We start from the raw sequence: 26,329 nt of genomic DNA on the forward strand, positions 1-26,329 counted from the left end.
TACAAATTCTATTTTCAAATACTATTTGGGATGGATAGTATGCAAATTAGGGCCACAGTACATGCAAACTAAACAAGCAACCCAACAATATTTCAAAATCATACCTACAGGATGACATTGGCTAACCTGTGTCATTTTCAATTTACTTTCCCATTTGCTGATTCTCTCCTCAAATGGTTTTTTAAATGGGGAAAAGGCCATGCTCTGGGTCATGACAATGTGGTCATCCAGGAGCTGAGATGCTTCATCTGGGCTGTTCAAGATGTAAGTGCCCGTCTCCTTATATGGTATCACCTCAAACCTCACTGTTGACCATTCCTCCTCCATCTTGTTCAGAGCCTAAAGCAGATGTTTGCGAGTAAAAAATATTGTCATATGAAATAATATGACCATGGAATTATCATTAGACAATCCAGAAAAAAATAACAAGTTGAAAGCCCCTGTGAAAATGTGACATATTCCACTATTGTTCATTTGTGCTTTTTTTGAGGTTATTTTCTTTTTTTTAATCATTTTTAATCATTTAATAAGTGCTGTATATAGGCATGTCATAAAATATTAATTTAGTGCTAGACAGATTAGTTCACACTATAATTTTAAAGATAAAAATATCACCCGCAACTGTACAGACCCCACTAGCTTTGAATTGCAGTGGGCCCCATGATGCATCTCCATCACTGGGTTTAGTGGATCCTGCAGTGCTGGGCTTAGTAGGCCTTGTGGTGTAGCACTGCCTCAGGCACAATGAGCCTTAGCAAATGATCCCAAAATGCATTCTTTTTAGCAGCATGTTTACTGTGACTGTTTACTGCTTATTTAAAGTTATAATTACCAGCCATAATTGCTCCAATAAAGCTGTTGGTTAAATTTAAAGGGGGAATTCACAGCTGGCAAGATGAGATTTTAATAAAACTTAGCTGTCTATGCAGTAGAAATGCCACTACATGGCTAGAGAAAAAACAGAAAAGGGCTATGTCGTTTCCTTTTGGCCAAAAACTTTAACACCCATTATGCACTTTAGATTTTTTTGCACCGCCACTCTGTTGATCCGTCTGTCTATGGGCGGAATACAAAAGTGTAGAAGTTCAATCTGTAGCTCCAAAACTAGTGTCAAAATTCCATTGAATGGCACACAATTACAAGTTTTGCAACAGGGATATCTGGGTGCAGGTACAGAGAAAGAGTATTGTTCTTTTACATATACTACTGACATTGTGACAATATCAAAGCTGGTTGAAAATTGGCAAACTTATCCTGTAAGTATTTGGCATAAATGTGTTTTTATGTGCCTCATAAAGGTAAAATGCACCTGAAAAACAACTCCACTACACTCACTTGCTCAATAGCATATTCTTTTCCAGCCTCCTGAGCTACGCAGCTGATTTCCTCCACATGATTTAGCAGGCCCATCTCCAGACTAAGGGACAAGGTAAGGTTTGCTGTAGACCTCATATTAATGTTGATACGTTCAGAAAGAAGTTCCCAGTGACGGTTCCGCATGCCAGGATTCCTCAGGCCCCGTATCAGAGGAATGAATGGACGGAAGTCTTCAATCTTAGTCCGTATTTCAGATGCCACTTGTTGACAGGCTAAATGGAGTCAAGAGTCAAGCATAAAAATATGTTTTTAACTGAATGAACAGATGTGCGTGTCTAAATGTCTAAAAACAGAATTCCCATCAACTTTTGTATTTATGAGAATTTAGTCTTCACTTATTGTAATATCTCATTCTTGACATCAGTTATGACAAAGTTATGCTAAAAATCCTCTCAGTTCAGCTTTGTTTGTATCCTCTTAAACGTACTTCCTACTTACCAGGATTGTCTTTAAACTGTTTGACACACTGGTGCATAGTCTTGTAAGCATCAGTGACATTACGCTCCAGCAGTTCAGGGTTGATGGCTGACAGCGGGTCGTTGAGCCAGCTTTCATTCCAACGCAGCCAATCAGATGTCGTCTTCCACAGGTCATGAAATGGCTGAAACTCTCGGTTCAGCTTCTGTAACTCTGTGTACTATACCGCAACCATAAAATACAAAGAAATTATTTTTCAATTCAAAAATGTTATTTATCATAAAGGTCAAGTATGGTCTAATTAATGTCATAAAATAAAATAATAAAACAATTAATAATTTTAAATAATTAAAAAGGGAAAATTAGAGTTAACCTACATTAGAGACTGGCTTGCCAAAGAGTCGTTCACGGTTGTTGTAAAGCTGTGCCATTTCCTGACATTCTTTCAGCTGCTTGTCCACTCTCCGCACCTCATTTGCCACCTCGTGTGCTCGCCCAATGTTTGAGTAACCAGAAAGTCCAGCCACCACCGTCTGAAAATTGAACAGAGGTGACCAATTTCAAACCATTTGTTCACAACAAAAAATCTCACGACAAAACATTACTTCCTTGGACTTTATAGTATGATTTAATTCAATAACTGATGAGCATATTTTGCTAGGGAAGTAAAACAGGAAGTGAGTCCCTACTGATAATGCCTTTAATAATGATCAGTGAGTCTGACCTGCAGGAAGCTCAAGCGTTCCAGGAAGTTGTTTTGGTCAATGTCCTGGATCTTATGGAAGCATTCTTCATCCTCAACATGTTGGGCTTTCACTGTTTCCATCTGGTCAACGATCTTATAGGGCAAGGCCATTGCTGTCCACCTACGCAACATTTAATATTTAGGAGGTTGGCTATGGCTACACAAAGGACTGGGTTAAAACACTATTTCATTCAATGGCAAGGCAATGATACACTCACTTCTCATTGAAATCCACATCAGAGAGACTGTAGCAAAATTCATCCATTAGATCATATTCAGACATAGCTTTGGATAAAAGCTCCTGCAGGAGGCCATCATCCAATGGAGACAAGAGAAAAAATCATTCAGAATACAGCAATAATCACAACAATGCAACAGGACTTTTTAAAATATCATCTAAATTAGGTAGACAATGCCAAAGGGGAGGACATGTGCTCTGATATGCCGACCTTTCCAATTAAAGGGAAAAACATAAAATAATACGATTTTACATTTTCTGAAGAGGGGAGTTGCAGTTCAAACTTCCAGGTTGTTGCCATGCAGTTGCTAAATTCTCGGTGATTTATAGCACATATATATGTCATTGCTTGGGTGTTCTGGGTGGTTGCTAAGGTGTTGCTAGGGACTTCTGGGTAGTTGTTCGGTGGTTGATAACTGTCTAAATTCAATAGAACCACCTCCAAGCCACTATTATATTCTGGTCTCTAGATATGGCTTGAGTACCTCAATACAAGTGTATGGGATTTTTTTGCCCATTTTATTGAGTTATCTTATATAATATAATTTGATTCAGACTTTGATTGGCTTGTAAGTGGCAATCTAATAGGATACGTAATGATAAAACAGTGACTGTACCTCATGCACTTTGAGTTGCTCAGGGACTAGTTTCATCCATTCTCTCTGCCCTATGAGCTCCTCAATGCAGCTGGGCTTCTCAAGCAGCTTTTTGCTGATGGCTTTAAACTCCATACATGCCTGAAACACACGCACAATATTATATAACAGCGTTTTATTCAGACTTGATTAAAAATGCTTCTAGTCCTAATGAACTCTGACTCACATCCTGCATCTGTTGACGCAACCTCAGGGCAAGTCGGTCCAGCAATGCATTGGCAAGGGCTTTCCGTTTCTTTACCAGGTTTTGCCGAATAGCCTCCACGCTGACCACAAAGGGTCCAATGATGATGGTAGAGGGGATGGACTGATCTAAAAGTTTCATCTCCGTCAGGTGCTCCCGAACTTCCTGCTTCATCTCCTGAGGGGTCTTGTTTTCCGGACTGTGCAACCTTGAAGACACAAAAACATAAGCAGAAGAACAATCCTTGCTGTGTATGAGTATTACAGTATACAGCATATGTACATTCTTTACAAACACCAGTATACAAAAGAAAACTAGCAAACAGAATTAGAGATTTACTCTAGAAAAGTGTTGATATCAGAGTTGTAGAGCTCAAGGTGGCATTCAAATTCACGGGCGTATGCTGTAAGAGGTATGATGGCCTGTTTCAGGGCCAACCTGATGCTCTCCCTCAGATTCACGACTTCAGGTTCCCACAAGCCCACTGAACATAACAAATCTCCAACAATGAATAGTTTCGTCAGTACACACTGAGAGAAAAGGAAAGAACAAAACAGAAAAAAGCTTCAAATATATAATTTTAATAATATAATTAGTATGTTTTACTGAATAAATCTGACTTTTTTAATAATATAGTCATTTTTATTTATAGTAATTTTGATAAACACAACCTCTTCATGGTCTAAGTTATGGTCATTTATTTAGTGAAAGCTCTTCATAAAAGTTAATAAGATAAGGAACCTTGTCTACTACAGGTAAGTTGTATGTGGACAGGATTCCTTTATCAAACAGGTTGATAATGGAGGTCTCAAAGTTCTCTAGAGGACTGCTGTAATGAACCCCAGTCTGGTCGAGCACCAAATCCACTGAGAAGAGGGGTGTCTTTTTTGGCCTGCATAAAATCATGTTGGATCAAGGATATGTTACATTCAATATAAAAACAGTGCCACTCATATTATCTCATTTAAATCAGTGTTTCTCAAACTTTTTGAATCCAAGGCCACCCTTTGTCCAAAACAGTATTCAAAGGTCCTATTCAAGATTATATTTACTGCATATTTTTAAGTATTTAAAAAAAAAAGATTATATTAATAAAACTACATTTAAATATTGTAATGACTTATTGGGGCCCTTGGAAGTTTACAGAGGCCCCCTAGTAGACCCTGGTCTCCTGGTTGAGAACCACTGATTTAGATTTTTCATTTATACAAAAGGAATTCAATATAAAGCTATATCAAACATTATCATATAAGCATATTTATCAAGTAGTAACCAGGATAATGAGAAATAACATACTTGTATGGACTGTTTATGAGATCAGGGCCCCAGGTCAGATCTTTGGGGCAGTGTAGGACACTGTGGCAAGCATCGAGCAATAATTTGGTCAAGCTGGCAAGGGAATCCTCTACTAAGAACCTGATTGAGTCGTGCTGAAAGCTGCGAATCAGCACCATCAGGCGACACAGTTTGGACATACGGTAAACATCCCAGCGGTGCACATTGAGATCGTACCAGCCTTTTTCATTTTGTAGACCAGAAGAAATCAAATTACATACAGCAGGCAGCCATGACTCTTGTAGAAACAAACGGACCTGCAGGAAGACAGAAAGAGTATGATGACGTAGAGGCACATTTGTATGTGTATGTGTGTACAGGTGGCAGTTCGCTTACCTGTGCATGTTTCCGAGACTGTGCCGACTCAAACTCCTCCAAGCGAAATGATTTTCTGAAGCTGACATGGAACAGGCTCATTTCTGCCACCCGGTTGCACTCTTCTCTCACTTTGGACAGCACAGCAACCACCTCACGCTGAGTGAACAGAGCATAAAAGGCAATAGCTGCACGATTCTTCTTAAAAGGATAGTCAGGGACTGACACACAGCCTAGGTGGAGGGGAGACAGGAAGTTATTGGTGAACGTCAACAACATTATATCTCAGACATACTGAAAGTAGTCTCTTTTCATGTTCATCTTTCTACCTCTCTCGGGAACTCTCTCAGGTTCTTTTTGAGGAAGTGTGATGTAGGAAAACTCTTCTGGGCATTCCTGTACCACCTTATCAAAGACCATCCGGTTCACAGTGCGACTGTACTCCAGATGAAGCTCTTTTTCCAGCCGCTCCAGACAATCCTGTAGACTGTATAGACAAATGTGTTTATTGAAATACAAACTAATACTATCTGTGACAATTCTGTGCAGCAGACATCAGTAACTGTTTATGCAATTTTATGGTGTGTGCGTGTGTGTTCTGGAACTGTACATCTGGTGTTAATGATGTTTTTTTTTTTTTATAAAGTCTTAATGTCTTATTCTTAATGATCATACTTGGGTATAATGGAATTCATATGCATATTTAGATTTTTTTTACACTACTGTACAACAGTGCCAGAGATCCATATTTTATGCAAAACCCATAACTATTCTAGTACAAAAAGAAAAACTCTAACAAAATACACTACCATTCAAAAGTTTGAGATCTTTACTTTTTTTTTTATTTTTTTATTACAAAGGCTGCATTTATTTAAACCAACATACAGTAAAAACAGTCATATTAATAGATTTCAAAATATAATTTAGTTCTGTGATGAAAAAGCCACATTTTCAGTGTCAATTGATCCATCAGAATTCACTTTAATATGCTGATTTGGTGCTCAAGTAACATTTCTTACTATAATCAATGTTGAAAACAGTTGTGCTGCTTAATATTTTTGTGAAAATCGTGAACCGTACATTTCTTCAGGATTCTTTGATAAATAAAAAGTTCAAAAGAACAGAATATATTTAAAATAGATTTTGTTGAAACAATGTCTAAATGTAAAAAGTCTTTACTGTCACCTTTGACCAATTTAATATATCCTTTCTGAATAAAAATGATCCAAAAAATACCAAATTGTTAATATTTTCACTCTTCTCACCGTTCAGGATGGAGGCCTGGTGTGGAGAGTGCATATTTTTTGATGCGTTCTAAACTGGTGGTTTCGAGAGTGGGGGCACCACTCCAGACTGGCATACAGTCAATGGAAAGATGGTAAAAGAGTAAGGCCTCTGTCTCCTGTCTCAAGTTCTGTGCAAACTGGACTCTCTTGGCAAATACACGTGGGTCCTCCGCACAAAACATCAGCCTGATCCTGGGAATCCAATACTGTCCTTCTTGCAGTGACAAAACCCCTGTGAAAAAAGAAAGTGTGGAATAGAAACATTGGTTTAAAGAAGTTTAACTATATCACAGAGTTAACCATTAAACCAAAACGTTTTGTGGCTTTCAGTTGATGTGTTAGGTTTGATGCTATTCATATGATAAAAAGGGTCCCTTTAGCCAGCATTTAAATGGTCATTAAGTTTCTTTCTGTTCTGGGATGAGCTGTGAAATGTCACATCACAACTTTCATATTTCAATAGGAAATATGTAAGCATAGGAAAAAAGTGCTTGTCGAACTGTTTCTTTTGCACATGCCTTCTTCTATCTGTCCTCCATTCAAAATGGGGTTTTCCTCGGAATCTCGAACCCTTCCATTACAGTCCACTTTATGCACTAAGTACTGCTTCGTCTCCTGGTTGTATTGTAGTACGCCAACCAACTGCCAAGAATACTCCAAAGCTGGGCTCTTTGGATCCACTACACGTCAAACACATGAGGAACAGACATTTAATTTTTACCACATGTGCCCATATGGCTCCCACTGGATGGGCTGTAATATAAATTTATTTTCAGGAGGAACTACAAGACAAATGATGGGATCCATTCGACTACAATATGTCAGGTATTTTCAGAGGGTTTAGACAGTACCGTACCAGGTGGGATGCTGTCTTTTGTCGGCAGCAGGGCTTTGCCGGGAACAGGTTTGCGGTCAATGGAGCCCTGCTCATAACCTAAAGCCAGCCATTCCTCTGGGGTCCGGCAGTCAAACTCCTCATTGTCGAATATCTGGGGTTACATAAAGACATTTAATAAACAAGTATGCAGCCAATTGAACAGAAAAGGTGCAGGAATTTAAACGAAAGCATCTACATGAGCAAACTGGAACATTAAAATTCACTTCAAGAATACTTTATAAAATCAATATACAAGCAACATGCATGACCTCAAGAGACAGGAAGTTTGGAAAGTCCTGGGAGGGGGTTTCTGTCTCTTCCGTCTGGTTTCTGGGCATCAGCTGGTTGGAGCCAATGTCTTGCTTAGTCAAAAGCTTACTGATATCTAACTTCTGATACTCCCTCCTACGTCTGAGAATTAAAACAAACACCAACATCCATACATATTACATTACAATGTAGAAAAATGCCTTTAACGTTAACGTTTTTGAAAAATATATTTAATGAAAAATACAGGAAAACAGTAATATTGACAAATATCATTACACTTTAAAAGAATAGCTTTCTATTGTTATATATATTTTAAAATGCACTTTATTCCTGTGATGCAAAGCTGAATTTTCAGCATCATTACTCCAGTCTTCAGTGTCATGATATGTTGAATGATATCATCATGATACTATTTTTCAGGATTATGTGATGAATAGAAAGTTCAAAAGAACAGCATTTATTTGAAGTGGAGATCTTTGTAATGTCAATTTTGATCAATTTAATACATCCTTGCTGAATACAAGTATTCATTTCTTTAGTGTATAATGAATAATAAAAAATCTCAACAACCAATGATTTACAGCAGAACACACTTTGGTTACCCTTTTTAAAAGTGAATATTTTTATGTGAATATGTTAACCTTGCATAATTTTATGCATGGTTTTTAAGAGGATAAAGCATGTCAAGCTTCCTGTACATGCTGGCATCTAATTAGCCTAGCTTCTACTAAAACAGACCCTGCCATCAGTTGAGAACCACGGGTGTCATTTGTCTGAACTGCTTACCTCTCAATCTCGAGCTTGCGGGGCACATGTCCTGGGAGACACGTATAAGGTAGCTGAACTTTAGGAGTGTAACTTCCAGAATGAAAGTCTGTTTCGTGCTGGAGTTGTGTGGATGGTTCATGCCAGTCCTTCTCCAGGACACTGTGTGGGTCAGGAGGTGTTTTGAACATAGCTGCTGCAGTCAAAAACAAAGTACAATACAATGAGTAAAATTTAATTAATTTTAGCATTTGTGTTTAGACTTGATTATGGGTTGATTTCTTACTTTTGCGGGAGTTGAAATCGCACAGTAAACTCTGTTGGCTCACTGGACCTTGTGTAGAAGTCTGAAAACAGCAGCATGAGTTTTGGTGTTTTATTTTTTGAAAATATGCATATATTTAAGTATATACACTCACCTAAAGGAATATTTGGAACACCTGTTCAATTTCTCATTAATGCAATTATCTAATCAACCAATCACATGGTAGTTGCTTCAATGCATTTAGGGGTGTGGTCCTGGTCAAGACAATCTCCTGAACTCCAAACTGAATGTCAGAATGGGAAAGAAAGGTGATTTAAGCCATTTTGAGCGTGGCATGGTTGTTGGTGCCAGACGAGCCGGTCTATTTCACAATCTGCTCAGTTACTGGGATTTTCACGCACAACCATTTCTAGGGTTTACAAAGAATGGTGTGAAAAGGGAAAAACATCCAGTATGCGGCAGTCCTGTGGGCGAAAATGCCTTGTTGATGCTAGAGGTCAGAGGAGAATGGGCCGACTGATTCAAGCTGATAGAAGAGCATAATAGATAGAAGAGCTGATAGAAGAGCAACTTTGACTGAAATAACCACTCGTTACAACCGAGGTATGTAGCAAAGTATTTGTGAAGTCACAACACGCACAACCTTGAGGCGGATGGGCTACAACAGCAGAAGACCCCACCGGGTACCACTCATCTCCACTACAAATAGGAAAAAGAGGCTACAATTTGCACAAGCTCACCAAAATTGGACAGTTAAAGACTGGAAAAATGTTGCCTGGTCTGATGAGTCTCGATTTCTGTTGAGATATTCAGATGGTAGAGTCAGAATTTGGCGTAAACAGAATGAGAACATGGATCCATCATGCCTTGTTACCACTGTGCAGGCTGGTGGTGGTGGTGTAATGGTGTGGGAGATGTTTTCTTGGCACACTTTAGGCCCCTTAGTGCCAATTTGGCATCGTTTAAATGCCACGGCCTACCAGAGCATTGTTTCTGACCGTGTCCATCCCTTTATGACCACCATGTACCCATCCTCTGATGGCTACTTCCAGCAGGATAATGCACCATGTCACAAAGCTCGAATCATTTCAAATTGGTTTCTTGAACATGACAATGAGTTCACTGTACTAAAATGGCCCCCACAGTCACCAGATCTCAACCCAATAGAGCATCTTTGGGATGTGGTGGAACGGGAGCTTCGTGCCCTGGATGTGCATCCCACAAATCTCCATCAACGGCAAGATGCTATCCTATCAATATGGGCCAACATTTCTAAAGAATGCTTTCAGCACCTTGTTGAGTCAATGCCACATAGAATTAAGGCAGTTCTAAAGGCGCAACACAGTATTAGTATGGTGTCCCTAATAATCCTTTAGGTGAGTGTATAAGTATTTTGTGAGCCTGGAGAGATCGACTCGATGACATAGTTTCAATGACAACGCTTCATGGGGAGTAGGTAGAGTTATTCCCAGAGTTTTCTCCCACATTCAAAACTAACAGATGGTAACACTGTCTTCCATGATGTTCAACACACATCCTTCTGTTAAAATCTTTTCATCTTTTCATGACCCTTTAAAGAGCTATTTTGTCACATGTTGCTTTTTTCAACTCTGACTGATGTAAATAGGCTCGTTTGAGATGAGCTAAATCTCTGCAGAACCGATCACCGGTGATCCCCGCGAGATGCATGCCGGTTAGAAATGTGTCAGAGTGTGGCCTGACTTGCTCTGATGTCATGCTGACGTTAGGGTTGTGCCGATGGACGGTGATGGCTGACCGACATCACGATGGAGCGCCACCATCGTGATGTCACGCCCCCGTTGCGAGTCTATTGTGAGTGCGACACACACTAATCCTCTTCTATAGTATTAGTTAAACTAAAAACTTAGCAGGGACTTGCTCTGTAAATTAAATTGAGAATGTAATTAATGCATATGCTATTTTAAGTAGTCTATGCCAGATATATAGCCTACATTTTGAAATCATTTGACGCTGAAACACCCATAAGCATGCGTGTTTATTTTAGCACTTCCGTCAGTGAAACAACACACTACAGCCTATAAAACATTTAAACGATTTTCATTAAATAATGGTTACCTCAAGAATATAAGAAAATTAAATATTAGTTAGAAAAATATTTGATTCATACTATTTCCCCGCAAAGATGCGTCATAGGCTATACCGCTCTGCGCTTTGAGAGGAATGTGGGACACGAGCTGGATAGACACCTTTCGAATATCTTCATCTTCATGTTTTCTCCTGATGTTGCAAAGCAACACTTGTTGTAAAAGGTCTGAAGAGAGGATTTTATCTTCCACAAGGTCAAGACATTTAGGCAATGTTTGATTATTCACTGCCAGAGAAAACGAAACTAAAATCACCGGCGTGTGTGTGAAATGCGCTATTCAAATAAACCAAACTTGACGCGCCTTACCAAGTTTAATAACAAGGACAGACTGTGTTAAATAAAATTTGAAGTAAAAAGGTATTCGTCCCACAGTGTTTTTTTATACTTTACCACAGTAAAGGATGTGAATAGTTATAATAGACTTAATTATAAGCAAACGAAAGGAAGAAACGTTTATAATCCCCTGCGAAAATGGCGACATGAGTGAAGATTTGGGAAAAGAAACGAGATGTTCATGTCCAGTGGGATACAATGGACTGGGCCTATTGTTAAAATTAACGGAAAATCGAGTGACCAGATCGCAAAACAGAATGAAAAAGTGCCATCTGACCATTATTTCCTTTCTAGGCTAAACAAAGCTTTGTGCTTCACTCCTGTGGTAATATTCATGTGAAACAGCATTCACATACAAAACACTGGGTTAGTAAAATAATGAAATTATTTTTTTAAAAGTAGAAAATAGTATTTATGTAAAGAGATATATTAAAATAAAAAGAGCTCAACTCTTAAGTGGAAGGAACCTATTGTTTTCCCCCTCACGTGCAACCTAGCGGATGAATCATTATTTGGGTTAGTAAAAATAACGAAAATAGTATTTATGTAAAGAGATATAGTATATTATCTACCCATTTACCTAACCCCCCCCCAAAGAAAAACGACGATATCATCGACCATCACGATGTTTTACTGTAGGCCTAAACATCGTCAACTGCCAATTTAGGGGACATCGCCCAACCCTAGCTGACGTGTGTCAAAAAACCCTCGCGATGGCAAGGCAGACTTGTCGGATTCTGCAGTCGTGCGCAGTTGCTCTCCACCTACTGCGCTGATCAAAAGCATGATGGGAAATGACTCTTAAAGCTACACTGTGTAATATTTTCCCCCATCTAGCGGTGAAAAGGTATATGACCATCCAGTGAATATTAGTTTCTGTTCCTCTCAATTCCGATTTCATTTTTACTCCTACGGTGGCCGATTTAGTCCAAGATTAACATGGCGTCCAGTTCGACCTCGTCCACATTCGACACGGTGCCATTGAGTGTTAAAACGCGAAAGGCGAAGCTTGAATTTACGGGTATGTCCCTCATTGGCTAATGTACTTTCAAGATGGAGGGGCAACATGGCGACCCGCATTCGAACCCCTCAGCCGTATGTATTTTCAATAGCATATTATTAACTTACGAGAATACTTTATTACTTGAAAGAAGTAAATATACATTAATGAGCACATATATTTTTGAAAGAACTAAGTGTTTTTAGCTAATAATAATCTAAAAAAGTTACACAGTTTAGCTTTAAAGGGATAGTTCACCAAAACTTGAAAATTCAACTCCAAGTTGTTTCAAACTTGTATTAGTTTCTTTGTTCTGCTGAACACAAACGAAGATATTTTGAAGAATGTTTGTAACAAAGCAGAGAGAGCAACCATTGACTACTATAGTAGGGGAAGAAATACTATGGTAGTCAATGGTTGCTCTCTCTCCTTTGTTACAAACATTCTTCAAAATATCTTCGTTTGTGTTCAGCAGAACAAAGAAACTCATACAGGTTTGGAACAACTTGAGGGTGAGTAAATGATGATAGAATTTTCATTTTTGGGTGAACTATCCCTTTAATGCTTATTGGTTTAAACAACCGTGATGTATGGTTCTTTTTTGAAATGTTTGATTTTAAAACTCATGTTTTTATGTGTATATAAATTATGTGTGAATATTCCCAAACTCTCTGACTGTGCGATCTCTCTGTTTGTTGTGATTGTTGTCATATTTATAAAAAATATATAAAAACATGTATGTAATTAAAGAAAAAATTATTGATAAAATAAATAACAAAAACTTTGGGTGTATTGTTCATCATATTTATTTTCATATAAAAGGAAAATACCTTAAATTACATCCAGTTTATCAGCAACAAAGTGCACGAGTGTGAATCCCGTGATATCGCCTTTGATCTCGCAGGTGTCTGATCCACTACTAGAAGAGAGAATTATCCGTCTTGCCTGCACTTTTTTCTCCCCTCACTGCAGCCGCCTAGTCTCAGCTGAATTTGAGGCGAGGCGAATCTCAAACAAGTCTACTGTGCAGCATCATCATGGGTAATGTAGTTTTTCACTAGGAATTCTGCTCTTAAATAAGATTATTTTAAATATAAGCTCTAATAATGTGGGCTGACGGCTAATGTGAGCTGGAAGCAAATACCATGGATTAACAACCTCGTAGCTCAGTTGTCTGTCTTTAAAGGTTTAAAAAAAGAGTTTTTACTTCCAGAACCCAACTGAATTCAGTTTAAATTTAATGACAATAAATTAAATTCAGTGCTTTGTTGTAAAGTTTTATGAATGCATCTGACTGCCAAAGCTTTTGATGATACATTTGTATTAAATCATAAAACACAGAATACAAAATAAATAAACAAACAAACAAACAAACAGAAATTGTGGGGGAATGGAATTTAGGAAAAATAACATTTCATAGGGACCTATTGTTACATTTAAATGAATTGTTAAAATGTTAACGTTTTATTCAATTGATTAGACATGCTTTTTCAGAATTTTTGAAATAATAACACGGGGAGAAAAAAAAAGAAGAAAAAAAAAAGATTTCATAGATTTCCTTACTGAGCAAATACATGCCAGGACGAAGCAGTAAAAGAAGAGAAATAGTTTTTTTACCTTTTGTAGACTTTTGAATGGTGTAGATATGAGATCAGAGTAGATGCCCCTCAAAGGGGGCAGTTTTCCCCTATGACCCTTTCTAGGCTCGTTTGGAGGGTGAGGACGAAACATGCCAGATCCGTGAGGATGGTTTTCACTTTGCGTCTGTTTTTTGTCCATAATCTCTAACTGTAAGAAAATAGAAAAGTCACGGAAAAGCAGAATAGTTTCATGAATTACACAAACTCCTTACAGCATGTAAGCACTGTAGCACCGTATTTCAATAAAATATGACAAGAGAGAGGTAACGTTATATTTAATATATGTTATATTAAGGTTGAGTTAACGTTACGTTACATATTTAAAAGGGGAAAAAACAGTTTAAATTTAAAGTTACCTCAAATCTCAGCACCTGACAAGCATCGCTTAAAGTACAAAGTTATAAATATATCAAAAGTGATATAAAAACTGCAAGCCGTGGGTAACATAAATACGTTTCATTTGTATATTTTCCGCCGTCCTCGGTGTCTAAAATATTATTTTGACTGTCATTTAGCGACGCTGTAACAGTTGCTAAGCCAACGTCTTTCACGCGGAGCTTGTTGTGGATTCCGGTGCACGAGACAAAAATGGCTGAGCGCTTTACAAGCAGTTACTGTGGAGAGCAAACAAACATTGATGCTATGCAAAATGTTTTCTAGTTTAAAAAGTTTTCTTTTTAAAAGGAAATACATATATGGATATATTGTTTGTCCAAGTTAAGCTTTAGGGTCTAACAACTGTGCAAATAAATACGTACTTGATAATTTAGCGTGTGTTTGTTCAAATGTGCACATTATGCCAAATTCAGAACTGCATACTTGCATACGACTCCAAAAAAGATAAGGAATAGTAATTTTCCCACTGTAACGATTTATATGTAATTTATTTTACATTGTGTAATATTTGTGTGAAAGCTTTTATAGAGAAAATATTTAATGAGACAATGGGAATTGATATGTGTAGATATTATGTAGGCCTATTAAAATATCAGGTTAATCAGGGTTATGCAACACTTATTTAGGAGCAATTCTTAGTTTATTTCTTTTCTTTTCTTTTAAGTAACATATGCTATATTTCATAATATTCTATTATATTCATATCCTATCTAGTTACAGGTTTAATGGAAATATATTAGGGCTGGCAAAAGATTAATCGATTTATCGATTAATCTCATCCAAAATAAAAGTTTGTGTTTACATAATATATGTGTGTGTACTGTGTATAATTATTATTTATATATAAAAACACACACAAGCATGTATATATTTAAGAAAAATGTATTATATTTATATATAAAATATTTATATTTATATATAATATAAATTATATAAATGTATATACAGTTTATACATGCAAATATTTCTTAAATATATACATGAATGTGTTTGTATTTAATATATACATAATAATTATACAGAGTACACACAAATATATTATGTAAACACAAACTTTTATTTTGGATTTGATTAATCGCGATTAATCTTTTGACAGCCCTAAAATATATATATTAAGAGTAGAAACTTATGCCTTTGGGTAAACATGGCCCTGAAAACCAACTATTGTAGTTGAGTGAATTATTGTCCCTTAATTAAAAATGTATTTTTAATGTCTGACATTTCTCATAAGTAGCCATCTGTTTTCCCTTATATAACATGATGCTCTATATGAATTACACATTGTGTAAGTATAAATAAAGTATGCCTGCAACGGTCTCAGTTAATGACAGTTGCGGTTATGTTGATCCTCAGACATTTAAGGCATTCTGTACTGCAATAGTTAATGGAAGTAATTATGACCTAATACACTGGAATGGCGTCCCAGAGCGATCCTATTCCCAACCCATCCGTCCTCTTTTCATCTCATCCTGTGTAATTGTATTCTATAGTCCCGAATGACCCACAGGAATCCTCACACTCCTGGGTCAAAAGGTCACCGAATCCTGCCCCATTTCCCAGCGGAGATCATAAGCAACACACACCTTCACCCCCACTGGCCCTGCATATCATCCTGAGCATGCTCACTGTTGCGTGCATCAATTACTTCATGTGCCTGAACTCATGTGTCATTCTCAGAAGGTGTCGTGCAAACCCAAAGACAGGGTTGGGCAAGGTCAGAGGTCAAGTGCATGTGTGAAATTCAAAATGAGGAGCTAGAGATGACTTTTGACTTTAGGGGATCTAAATGCCATCATTGTAAAAAGGACATGACAGACTGACAGATCATTAAGGAGATTCATCAGATCATTAAGTCAACAGGTCAAAAAGTTAATAGCAGCAGAGGAAAGACTTGCCAATTAACAACACAAGAGTGATACTTTACACAAGATACCAATGCCTGCTCAATTACTCACCACAAAAGAGGAAGTTAGTGTAAGGGATGTATATGCCATAACCAACATTAGTCCCCCTTTTGCTGCCAAAACAACCCTGACCCATCGAGGCATGGACTCCACTAGACCCCTGAAGGTGTGCTGTGGTATCTGGCACCAAGATGTCCCACAGATGCTCGATTGGATTGAGATCTGGGGAATTTGGAGGCCAAGTCAACACCTCAAACTCATTGTTGTGCTTCTCAAACCGTTCCTGAAGCATTTTTGCTTTGGGGCAGGGTGCATTATCCTGCTGAAAGAGCCACAGCCTCCAGGGAATACTGTTTCCATGAAAGGGTGCACATGGTCTGCAACAATGCTTAGGTAGGTGGTACGTGTCAAAGTAACATCCACATGGATGGGAGAACCCAAGGTTTCCTTTTATTTCCCCAAGGTTTCATTTTTGTATATATATATGACCACTGACATGTGAAGTGAATAACACTGATGATCTCTTCATCATTTTTAGTGGGTGGGATATTTTAGGCAGCAAGTGAACATTTTGTCCTCAAAGTTGATGTATTTGAAAAATGGGCAAGCGTAAGGATTTGAGTGAGTTTGACAAGGGCCAGGACCATAGCACACCTTCAGGGGTCTGGAGGAGTCCATGGATTGACGCGTCAGGGCTGTTTTGGCAGCAAATGGGGACCATAAATTTTTTTATAATGTTATGCCATAGGGGCCATAATGTTATGCCTGATATATAACATTACATATCTATAACATTATGAAAATATTGTGTTGGTCCCACTTTTGCCTCCTATGGCCATCACACTGCCTCCACCGGCTTGCCTTCTTCCCATAGTGCATCCTGGTGCCACTTGTTCTCCAGGTAAGCGACGCACACACACCCGGCCATCCACGTGATGTAAAAGAAAACGTGATTCATCCGAACAGGCCACCTTCTTCCATTGCTCCATGGTCCAGTTCTGATGCTCACGTGCCACTGTTGGCACTTTCGGTGGTGGACAGGGGTCAGCATGGGCACCCTGACTGGTCTGTAGCTATGGAGCCCCATAAGCAACAAACTGTGATGGACTGTGTATTCTGACACCTTTCTATCAGAACCAGCATTAACTTCTTGAGCAATTTGACCGACAGTGGCTCGTCTGTTTGATCGGACCACACGGGCCAGCCTTCGCTCCCCACGTGCATCAATGAGCCATGACCTTGTCGCCGGTTCACCACACATACGTTCATATATTTATTATCATATTATTTATTATACATACACATTTTTATTTTTATTAAAAGGTTATGGTTCTTCTGGATACCGCATAGATGTGGTCCACAAAAATCTAGATTTCAATTAGTCAAACAGAACTTCTAAACATATTTCTGGCAAATGCCTTGCAGTAAAGCCTATCACCCTCACAAAATTGTGTGTCTTTCCCTCTAGCTTCTTACAACTGTGCAGTTGCATCATGAGACATCGACCCACACTGTATCCCAAGGGCAGATGCAGCAGACACATCTTGGCAGTGGATCACCTGCCAGCAATTAATGACTAATAGCTTTGGCTTACAACATTACAGGGTTGTTTGAACTAGACAGATGAGATCTCTAGTGCATTGGGTCTTCAAAACAGAAAGGTTCTCGTTTTGTGATCCAGAATCAGGGCCGATTTGTCCCCCAAGTGATTGAGGTCATTGTTATACTTCAGATGAAAGACATTTCTGATAAAATTATGCACATCTGGGACTTTCAAATGTCAACATAGCAGAAACTATGCCAGTATCAAGAAGAAAAGCTGACTTTCAAAATATAGGACCAGAAAACAACTTCAACTTTTTATGCCCTACATCAAATTCACACCTACTAGAATTGTTAGCCATGCTGAATGATGCATAATTGTACAATATTTAAGGGATAAAATGTGTTTCGTATTAAATCCATATGGGGCACAGTTTCAAACAGTTGAGTGTAACGTGGCTGTTTTAGAAAATACAGGACCCAAGGGATCCAAATGCAGTATAGAGTTTCCTAGAGAAATAAATTCAGGCAGAGGACCAGAGAACCCTATACCGTCAAATAGGGCATTATTTGAGTGGACAGTGGTGTCCAAAACCTTACTGGACGTTATCGAGTGCACTTCTATCCCACACTGCACCGCAATAATGAGTGTACAGCCGATGTGCGCTCAGGGCTAAGCACGAATTCACTCACTCGTTTTCATTCACTCCTTCACGGGAATTTTATTGGACTAACGTAGGGAAGTGATTGAGGGTTTAGAGGGCGATTTCGGATTCAGCCATGGAAAACAGGATTTAAACACAGGAAGTGAATATAAACAATGGAAACAGAAAACACTTCAACATAAATGTCCCTTAACGCAAGACAGGATCTGTGTCCGAAATCGCCCTGCTCTATATAAATAGGGCGCTATTTGAGGGGACAGCCATTTTTAGTGGTGTCCGAAACCATAGTGGATGTTATCGATTGCACTCATTCAATCCCATAATGCACCACAATAACCAGTGTACAACTGGGGCACATTCAAAGCTCAAACCGTTGCTATGGTTTCCGGTTGAACGTCATGTTTCCTGGAAACTGTGTGCAACGGCGGGTTTGAGATGCGTTTTCTCTGGTTTGGTGGGTGTGTCAAACATGTCAGCCAGAAGCAACATGTATATAAACCACACGGTATTAAAGAGACAGCTCGCACAATGGGTCCAAGGAAAGTTGTTTACAAATGCGTCCGCTGCAGCTCAGTATACGCAAGGGGGTAATCCAGCACCCGGAAAGCGTACCTTCCATAGGGGCAGCCATTGCTAACCAAGCCATCACCTGCTGTTAGCATTCCATTGACTCTCATTCATTTTGGCGTCACTTTGACAGCGAATAACTTTACATCGGAGGTGTTTAAAGACTCCATTTGTCCATTGTTTATTTCTAAAGAAACACGACAATGTATAAAAGGCTCCATTACCTTGTATCTTACACTATCGCCCCGTAGAAGCCATTTTTGTAAAAATAGGCTAACGATTGCGTAATAACCACGCGACTCTCTGTCGCACAGTAGAGGAATTACCGTATAGAGAGGAGGAGAAGCTCGCAGGCAATCTTTTACTGTCTATGAGGTAATTTATTAAAATAAATAAATACTATGCAAAATGACAAAATAATGACTCAGAATACTTACCAAAAGTTGCTCCTGCTCACACTCTCCGTCTCTGCAAGATTCAGTGATTCAGATTTTACTTTGCACAACTAGTACTTGAAGACTTACAACAGTCAGACAGGTTGCTCACGTCACATCTATGTCGTCAAGCTCAGTCTGAAGGCCTGTTCACACCGGGACGATTTTCGCACGCGTTTATCGCCGACGTTTAACGCCTCGGGACTAAACAATGGGCGCCAATGTGAGTGTTCACACCGACACGCAAAACGGCAGGCGTAAAAGCATCATTTTTAAAAAAACGCCTCGGGTTCGTTTTTTTATTTTGACGCGGCGCGTAAAAAACTGTCCGACCAATGAGATCGGCGCTTTTGTTCACGTGCCTGGAGCTGCTGAAGTGACAGTAAAACACGACTTGGTGGCGCTCAAGCACAAAACAGTCTTGCCGAGCACACATTGATACGACGAAGAAGTAGTAAGTATACAAAGAAGAAGATGAACTGCTAATGCTGCTTGCCAGTTAGCAAAAAGTGTGTGAATGGTTTTGTCCATATACATAATATGTCTATGGTTTTGGCAAGCACGTAAATACTGTCTCTCTTCTCCTTCTGTGTGACAAGCGAGTGTCAGAGGCTTAAAGTGCCGCAGCACCATCTTGTGTACCGCGAGCGCATCGACTGAATGTGCACGTTCACTCGGCGCAGCGCCAGTGAAAATCGCTTGGGTGTGAACACTCAAGACGCGCCGAAAAACGGCACGAAAAACGCTGGCGATAAGCACGCGCGATATTCGTCCCGGTGTGTACAGGCCTTGAGGCTGCACAATACGCTCAGCCATCAGGAAGTGAGTGCTTCTAATTGACTTCACTTTTCTCCGTGGAAGTCTATGGGGTCGCTGTGTCCATTTCTTTTACTGTCTATGAGTATACGCAACAATTGAAGATATTAGAAGACATTATATATATAGATGTTGTATTTTATTCTGGACAGCAAGGGCAGTGATTGCATGTTTTTTGCAGTAACCTATTAAACACGTTTTTACATCGATTTCGTCATGCACAGAAAATTCCTCAAAAAGAACATAGTTCTTGCCATAGTAGCAAATCTTGCGTCATCAGAACAAGGTGTTCAACGCAGCACCGTTTCCGTAAAACGTTTTATCAGGGCTGAACCAGACTGTAAAAAAATGGGCTGAACGCAGCCCTGATGTGCATTCAACCATAGACGTCTATACACAGAGACTCTTTGAATTGTTCTTTGAATTAATAAAACCCATAATGCACTGTGAGAGTTGTGCGCCAAATTAATTCCTGGGTCTTGCCAGAAAATGCCATCCTCAGCTGAATCATCCCGCTGGTCCAATGTGGTTGCAGCGTAATATCATACAGGTATAAAATAAATTCCTTTTTAATTATTAAATGTTTTGATTAAGGTTTATACATGCTATGTTTCATTACTGGAGCTGCTTGTTTGCTATTTTCAAATGATTATTAAACAGCAAGCAAAAAATATACAAATGCGACAGCCTTTCCGGCATACAGGCTGGAATCATGACACTAAGAATGCCATTTATTGTATTTTAATTAGTTTTGTATGAAAGCCCATTTCCATAAGAAAAAACATGCTTTGGTATATCGTAATTATGAGTATGTTTTTTGTGTCATTATTATTTTTTATCTCATAATGTTGACCTTTGACAAAATATCTTTGACTATTTATCTAATTTTGACTTTGTATGTCATAATGATGACTTAGTAGGCCATCATTTTGACTTATGTCATAATTATGATTTAAAGCATTGATCTTTGAAACGTCCACGTCTTCCAGTCATTCTGTCTTTACACCCCTCATCTGCCCTCCTTGCCTTTATTCCGCAGGCGGTTGTGGGTGTCACGCCTGCTTGAGTGTGACTCCTATTTTACAGTAATGAAAGCAACATGTGCTTCTAACTTTAGCTGCTCATGATACCCAGATGTTGGTTTTGGAGAGCAGCAGAGGTGGGCCCCCAGCTTCCCAGTGTCACATTGCTAAAGAGTCATGGAACGATATAAAGCTTCTATAAGTCTGATCTGTGTTTTTAGACCACTGGACTCTGTTTTATCTCAGTTAGCAAGCACATCAAAGATTGCAAGATTGCGTCTGGACAGTACTTGGAAAATAAGGTGTTTGTTCCACAGTACATTATGTGGCACAGCTGATGTAATGTAAAACACACGTGTCAACCATAACACACAGTCTGGCTTTAGCAGCTAATGCTCCATTTTGCCATTAGCTAATCTGTTAAACGTGGTGTCTAATATAGTTTTAAAACATAAGTTCAACAGCCCTGCAGCAGTGCATGACCGTCATCTGTTCTATTTAATGGGTGAAATGTATACACCATCAGGTCAGTGAGTGTCACATTATAGTTCTCGAAGTATGTGTGTTTTACGAGAGAATAAAAAAGAGCTGTGGCCTGAAATGACGATGCTTTTTGCCAGACCAGACAGGCTTAGTGGCTTTAATGGTGACCCGCATGACCTTTAAATGGCCGTAGGGTTCAGGTGAGATCATGGGCGGATATCTGAGCACATGAGGACATAAAATAGAAAGGTTTTAATTGATGGTGATGAGATTAGACTAGCTTTTGGTTTGTGGTGGACACCTGGTCACAATTCAGGATCACAATTACTATTTAAGTAATATTCTACTTAACACAAAAATGTATTTAAAAAAAAAACAAATGGAAAATAACTAGACTTACATTGAAGAAGGGACCCAAAATCAGAATATCATAGAGATGGAGGTGGGTACTTTTTTAATATTATAGAAAAAAAAAGGTAATTATTGTAATAATAAAAAAAAGTATAATAAAATTATATTGTATAGTTTAACATTTTAAATTTAATAAAAAAAAAACAACCTTGATTCTTTGTTTCTATTATAATAAAAATTATACTAAACGTATCATATTAAATTATACTAAAGTTATCATTAATATTCTATAATTTAAAAATTAAAGTTTAATAAATCAGAGAAAAAAACTGGCTGATTCTTTGATGGATAATTAAAAAAAAATCATATATATATATATATATATATAATAAAAATAATTTAAATGTAATGAATCAAATAAAAATATAAAAACTGATTTGTCGACAGATTATAGTAAAAATTATATTTAATTATTTTATATAATTTAAAAATTAAAATAAATCTAATGAAAAAGATATACTTACTGTAACGTAGATCCACTGGAGGCAAGTTGATGTGAACCCAAGTGCAGTTTTATTTACAAATGTGAACAGCTAAAAACCAAACTAAGACTAGACACAGGAACAGACTTGACTATGAACAGGCAAACTCACCAACGGTGGTTTACAGGAAACAATACTCGACAAGGACACATGGCAAACATGAGGGCTTAAATACACAAAGACTAATGATTTAACAAGACACACCTGTGGACAATGATCAAACAATGAACCAATGACAGAATCCACATGACTAAACCAACCAATAACATCATGACAAGAGACTACGGACACACATGACAATGGAGCCATGGCAGGATACAATGGAATCACATGACAAACCAGGAAACAAGACAATGAACATGAAACAAAAACAAAACACTGGACATTACAGATCCCCCCCCTCTAAGGGGGCTCTCGACGCCCAACAAAAACATGAAAGTCCTGGAGAGTGGAGGAGGTCTTGGGGAAGGGATGGTGAGCCAGGCCCGTGCAGGGGGACAGGACATGGAACCTGGCAAGGCCGAGACCTGGGTGCATGGGCGGACCTGGGCTGTGGAGCGTGGGAAGCCATGGCAGTGCAGGAGGTTCAGGGGGCCACAGAAGCATGGCCTTATCAAGGTACCCACCCCAAATTTTCTTGGGCTTAGCTATGGGGTCATGGCCTGGAGCAGCCTCTGGTCGTGGGCTGGAGCCATCTCTGGATGCTGGTCGCGGACAGATGTCGTCGCTTGGCTCTGGACACGGACAGGAGACGTCGCTTGGCTCTGGACGCGGACAGGAGACGTCGCTTGCCTCTGGACGCGGACAGGAGACGTCGCTTGCCTCTGGACGCGGACAGGAGTCGTCGCTTGGCTCTGGACGCGGACAGGAGACGTCGCTTGGCTCTGGACGCGGACAGGAGACGTCGCTTGGCTCTGGACGCGGACAGGCTGTGGCAGGGCAGGCATGACATGAACAAAATCAGGCATGGCAGAGGGGGCATGGTGACACTCTGGTACTGCGAATTGGCAGGGCCTCTCATCCACCGTTCCCACAGTAAATGAAGAGCCACTCAGCAGAAGGGCATGGTCAATGTATTGGGCCAGAGTCAAATAAATTTTCCCCCAGGCAGCTGAGAACAAATGGGCTCATTCAGCCCAAATCTAAAAATGTCCTTAAGCACCACGTCATTAAAAACCCACGTGATCACAAAGTCCGCAAAACTCCTCTACGTAGTACTCTATACCTCAAGCCCCTTGACAGAGGTTAAGCAGATGAACAACTTCTGGGTTCATGATGTGGTCGAGTATTCTGTAATGTAGATCCACTGGAGGCAAGTTGATGTGAACCCAAGTGCAGTTTTATTTACAAATGTGAACAGATACAAAACAATCTAAGGCTTGACCCATGAACAGACCTGACCCTTGAACAGGCTTGACCCTTGAATGACCCTTGAACAGGCTTGACCCTTGAATGACCCTTGAACAGGCTTGACCCTTGAACAGGCAAAGGACAATGAACTCACCAACAGTGGTTTACAGGAAACAATACTCGACAAGGACACATGGCAAACATGAGGGCTTAAATACACAAAAACTAATGACTAAACAAGACACACCTGTGAACAATGATCAAACAATGAAACAATGACAGAACATGACAACAGAACCCACATGACTAAACCAACCAATAACATCATGACAATGGAGCACATGGCAGGATACAATGGAATCACATGACAAACCAGGAAACAAGACAATGAACATGAAACAAAACCAAAACACTAGACATTACACTAGCTTGCTGCAATACACATGTATAAAGCAAAAAGGGCTTACATTATTTATTAATATCACTGCAGTCCACCATGATCTCTTTCTTTTTAAAGTGCCCCATGGGGTGCTGTGAAATGTATGCTTCACTGTTGCACATTTTCCCTATAAAACTCTGTAAATAAAAAACGTTATTTACAGTCCAAATCTTTCATATAGCCAAAATTAATATCGTGCAGAGACTCCAGAAACGTAGTAGCTTGCTATAGTATCTCAGTGATATAGCGTGAAAATGGCTAAATCTCTTGGTAAACACTTGTCTTATTTACTTACCGAACCCCTATGAAGGATGTGGGGTGTGTATCCGTGCATGTTTATACAGACCTCCATATGTGTGGGAAGCTTTACTCCGCTCGAATAAAATGTGGTTTCAGCTGCGTCCCTGCAGCGGGGCACTACCAATCAGGCACAAACCTCTTCAATCAAAACCACCCCTCTTAAAATTCCTCTCATTCCTGCTTCTTAAGACCTAATAATGTTGAAATTAAATGGATTTGGAACACTGGAACATATGTGAGTGTTTACGTGCGACAAATCTCGTCACACACAAAAATACACTTGCGTGCACTCTCATTCGCATGTAAACAGTGACATGAGCTACTGCATGCAAAGGTTGTCTATGTCACAATAGACTCAAACGTTAGCTCTCCTGGAGACATGGACGCATGCATGTAATCACACAATTACTTTGGCAATCTTGCTACATGTTCCACAGGGGCTCCGGACTGTCATAGCCGTTCATCTGGGCTCTATCAGAGCCCGGCCTGACAACTTAATCTCAGTCATTCATTCTCACAGATCAAAGCAACGTGCAGCAATTTAAACCTATTACCTGTGTATAAAGATATTCGCATGTTGTGACCCTCTGTCTCACACACACACACACACACACACACACACACACGAACAAATGTTTTCATACAGACCACCACAAGCCCACAACCACAGTGAGAAACAAACATGCATACAAAGGTATTTGTTTATCCAATGTATCTGGTGGAAATGGACTTCCATAGTTCTGCAACAAATTGCAAAGGAATAAACAAATTAAAGATGTTGATTACAATGATTTAAAACTACACTCAAAACAATTTTCACTCAAAAATTGCTAGTAAATTACTAATCAACCAGCAACTAACACACTGAATTAAACATGACATATTAAAGTAGAAGGACTACAGTATTTTCTTGTAAAACGTACATTTGACTTGACACACATTTAAATAGGCTACGCGGGCTAAAAGAACCCCACAACCAATATGACACAAAGCAGATTCTGTCTATTAAAATGTCTCATTTAACCTCAATGAATATAAATGTGGGATACACACAGATGTTCTGATTCGCCTAATTTCAAACATCCCTCATTACAAAAAAATGTGTTTTCCATTATACAGTACCATTGCTGGAGAAACAATCATCTAAGTGCTTGAACATACTTTGATGCCAAAATCTCTTAGCAATCTTGGATCTGATGGTCGGATGACTGAAATTGCTGTAATGAATATGGTTTGTTTGTTAACATTTGTCATTTATGGCAGGTTTGCCATGGTTACATTACCATACTCTGGTCAAACAACAATCTATGATTCACCTTTGACCTTTGATGTGCAATACACACATTAACCTTGACTTCATTCTGTCAAAGCCACTTGAAGGCAAGCCTTCAACCTTTAGAAAAAAAGGTATAAAAAAAGCCTAACGCCATAACGCTGCGGTACGCAGGGAAGGAGACGAGGCGTTTTTAAATGGATGTCAATGGAGGAGAGGCTCCACTACGCTGAATAAACCACTTTTGTAAGGAAATAGCTTATTATTAAATGAATCGACAGCCCATTAGCTAATCTTCAACATTACTTTCTCTTAAAAATTCATTTTGGATTGATCTAGAGACAACGACAGGTATTATTCAGTTTAGATGCTTCTTATTCATTTTTATGGTAGCTATCCGCAAACAGTAAATTA

General features: G+C 39.0%; 1 protein-coding gene across 1 annotated transcript in view; it reads right to left on the reverse strand.

The window, feature by feature from the left end:
• dnah1 (dynein, axonemal, heavy chain 1) overlaps window positions 1–17,674 on the reverse strand; it is a gene marked incomplete at its 5' end in the record, with an annotated part of 45,730 nt that extends 28,056 nt beyond the window's left edge. The window contains 21 exons of the mRNA XM_079845364.1: window positions 127–339; window positions 1,336–1,589; window positions 1,816–2,014; window positions 2,172–2,327; window positions 2,519–2,660; window positions 2,758–2,840; window positions 3,395–3,514; window positions 3,600–3,825; window positions 3,957–4,147; window positions 4,359–4,509; window positions 4,914–5,209; window positions 5,289–5,500; window positions 5,597–5,754; window positions 6,533–6,785; window positions 7,072–7,233; window positions 7,410–7,542; window positions 7,700–7,841; window positions 8,487–8,661; window positions 8,752–8,812; window positions 13,809–13,979; window positions 17,576–17,674. Coding sequence (XP_079701490.1) covers window positions 127–339; window positions 1,336–1,589; window positions 1,816–2,014; window positions 2,172–2,327; window positions 2,519–2,660; window positions 2,758–2,840; window positions 3,395–3,514; window positions 3,600–3,825; window positions 3,957–4,147; window positions 4,359–4,509; window positions 4,914–5,209; window positions 5,289–5,500; window positions 5,597–5,754; window positions 6,533–6,785; window positions 7,072–7,233; window positions 7,410–7,542; window positions 7,700–7,841; window positions 8,487–8,661; window positions 8,752–8,812; window positions 13,809–13,979; window positions 17,576–17,674 — 3,597 coding nt within the window. The remainder of the gene's footprint in view (window positions 1–126; window positions 340–1,335; window positions 1,590–1,815; window positions 2,015–2,171; window positions 2,328–2,518; window positions 2,661–2,757; window positions 2,841–3,394; window positions 3,515–3,599; window positions 3,826–3,956; window positions 4,148–4,358; window positions 4,510–4,913; window positions 5,210–5,288; window positions 5,501–5,596; window positions 5,755–6,532; window positions 6,786–7,071; window positions 7,234–7,409; window positions 7,543–7,699; window positions 7,842–8,486; window positions 8,662–8,751; window positions 8,813–13,808; window positions 13,980–17,575) is intronic.
• Between the last annotated feature and the right edge of the window lie 8,655 nt (window positions 17,675–26,329).

Source organism: Gobio gobio (genome assembly GCF_949357685.1).
Source record: "Gobio gobio genome assembly, chromosome: 19".
Taxonomy (NCBI): Eukaryota; Metazoa; Chordata; class Actinopteri; order Cypriniformes; family Gobionidae; genus Gobio; species Gobio gobio.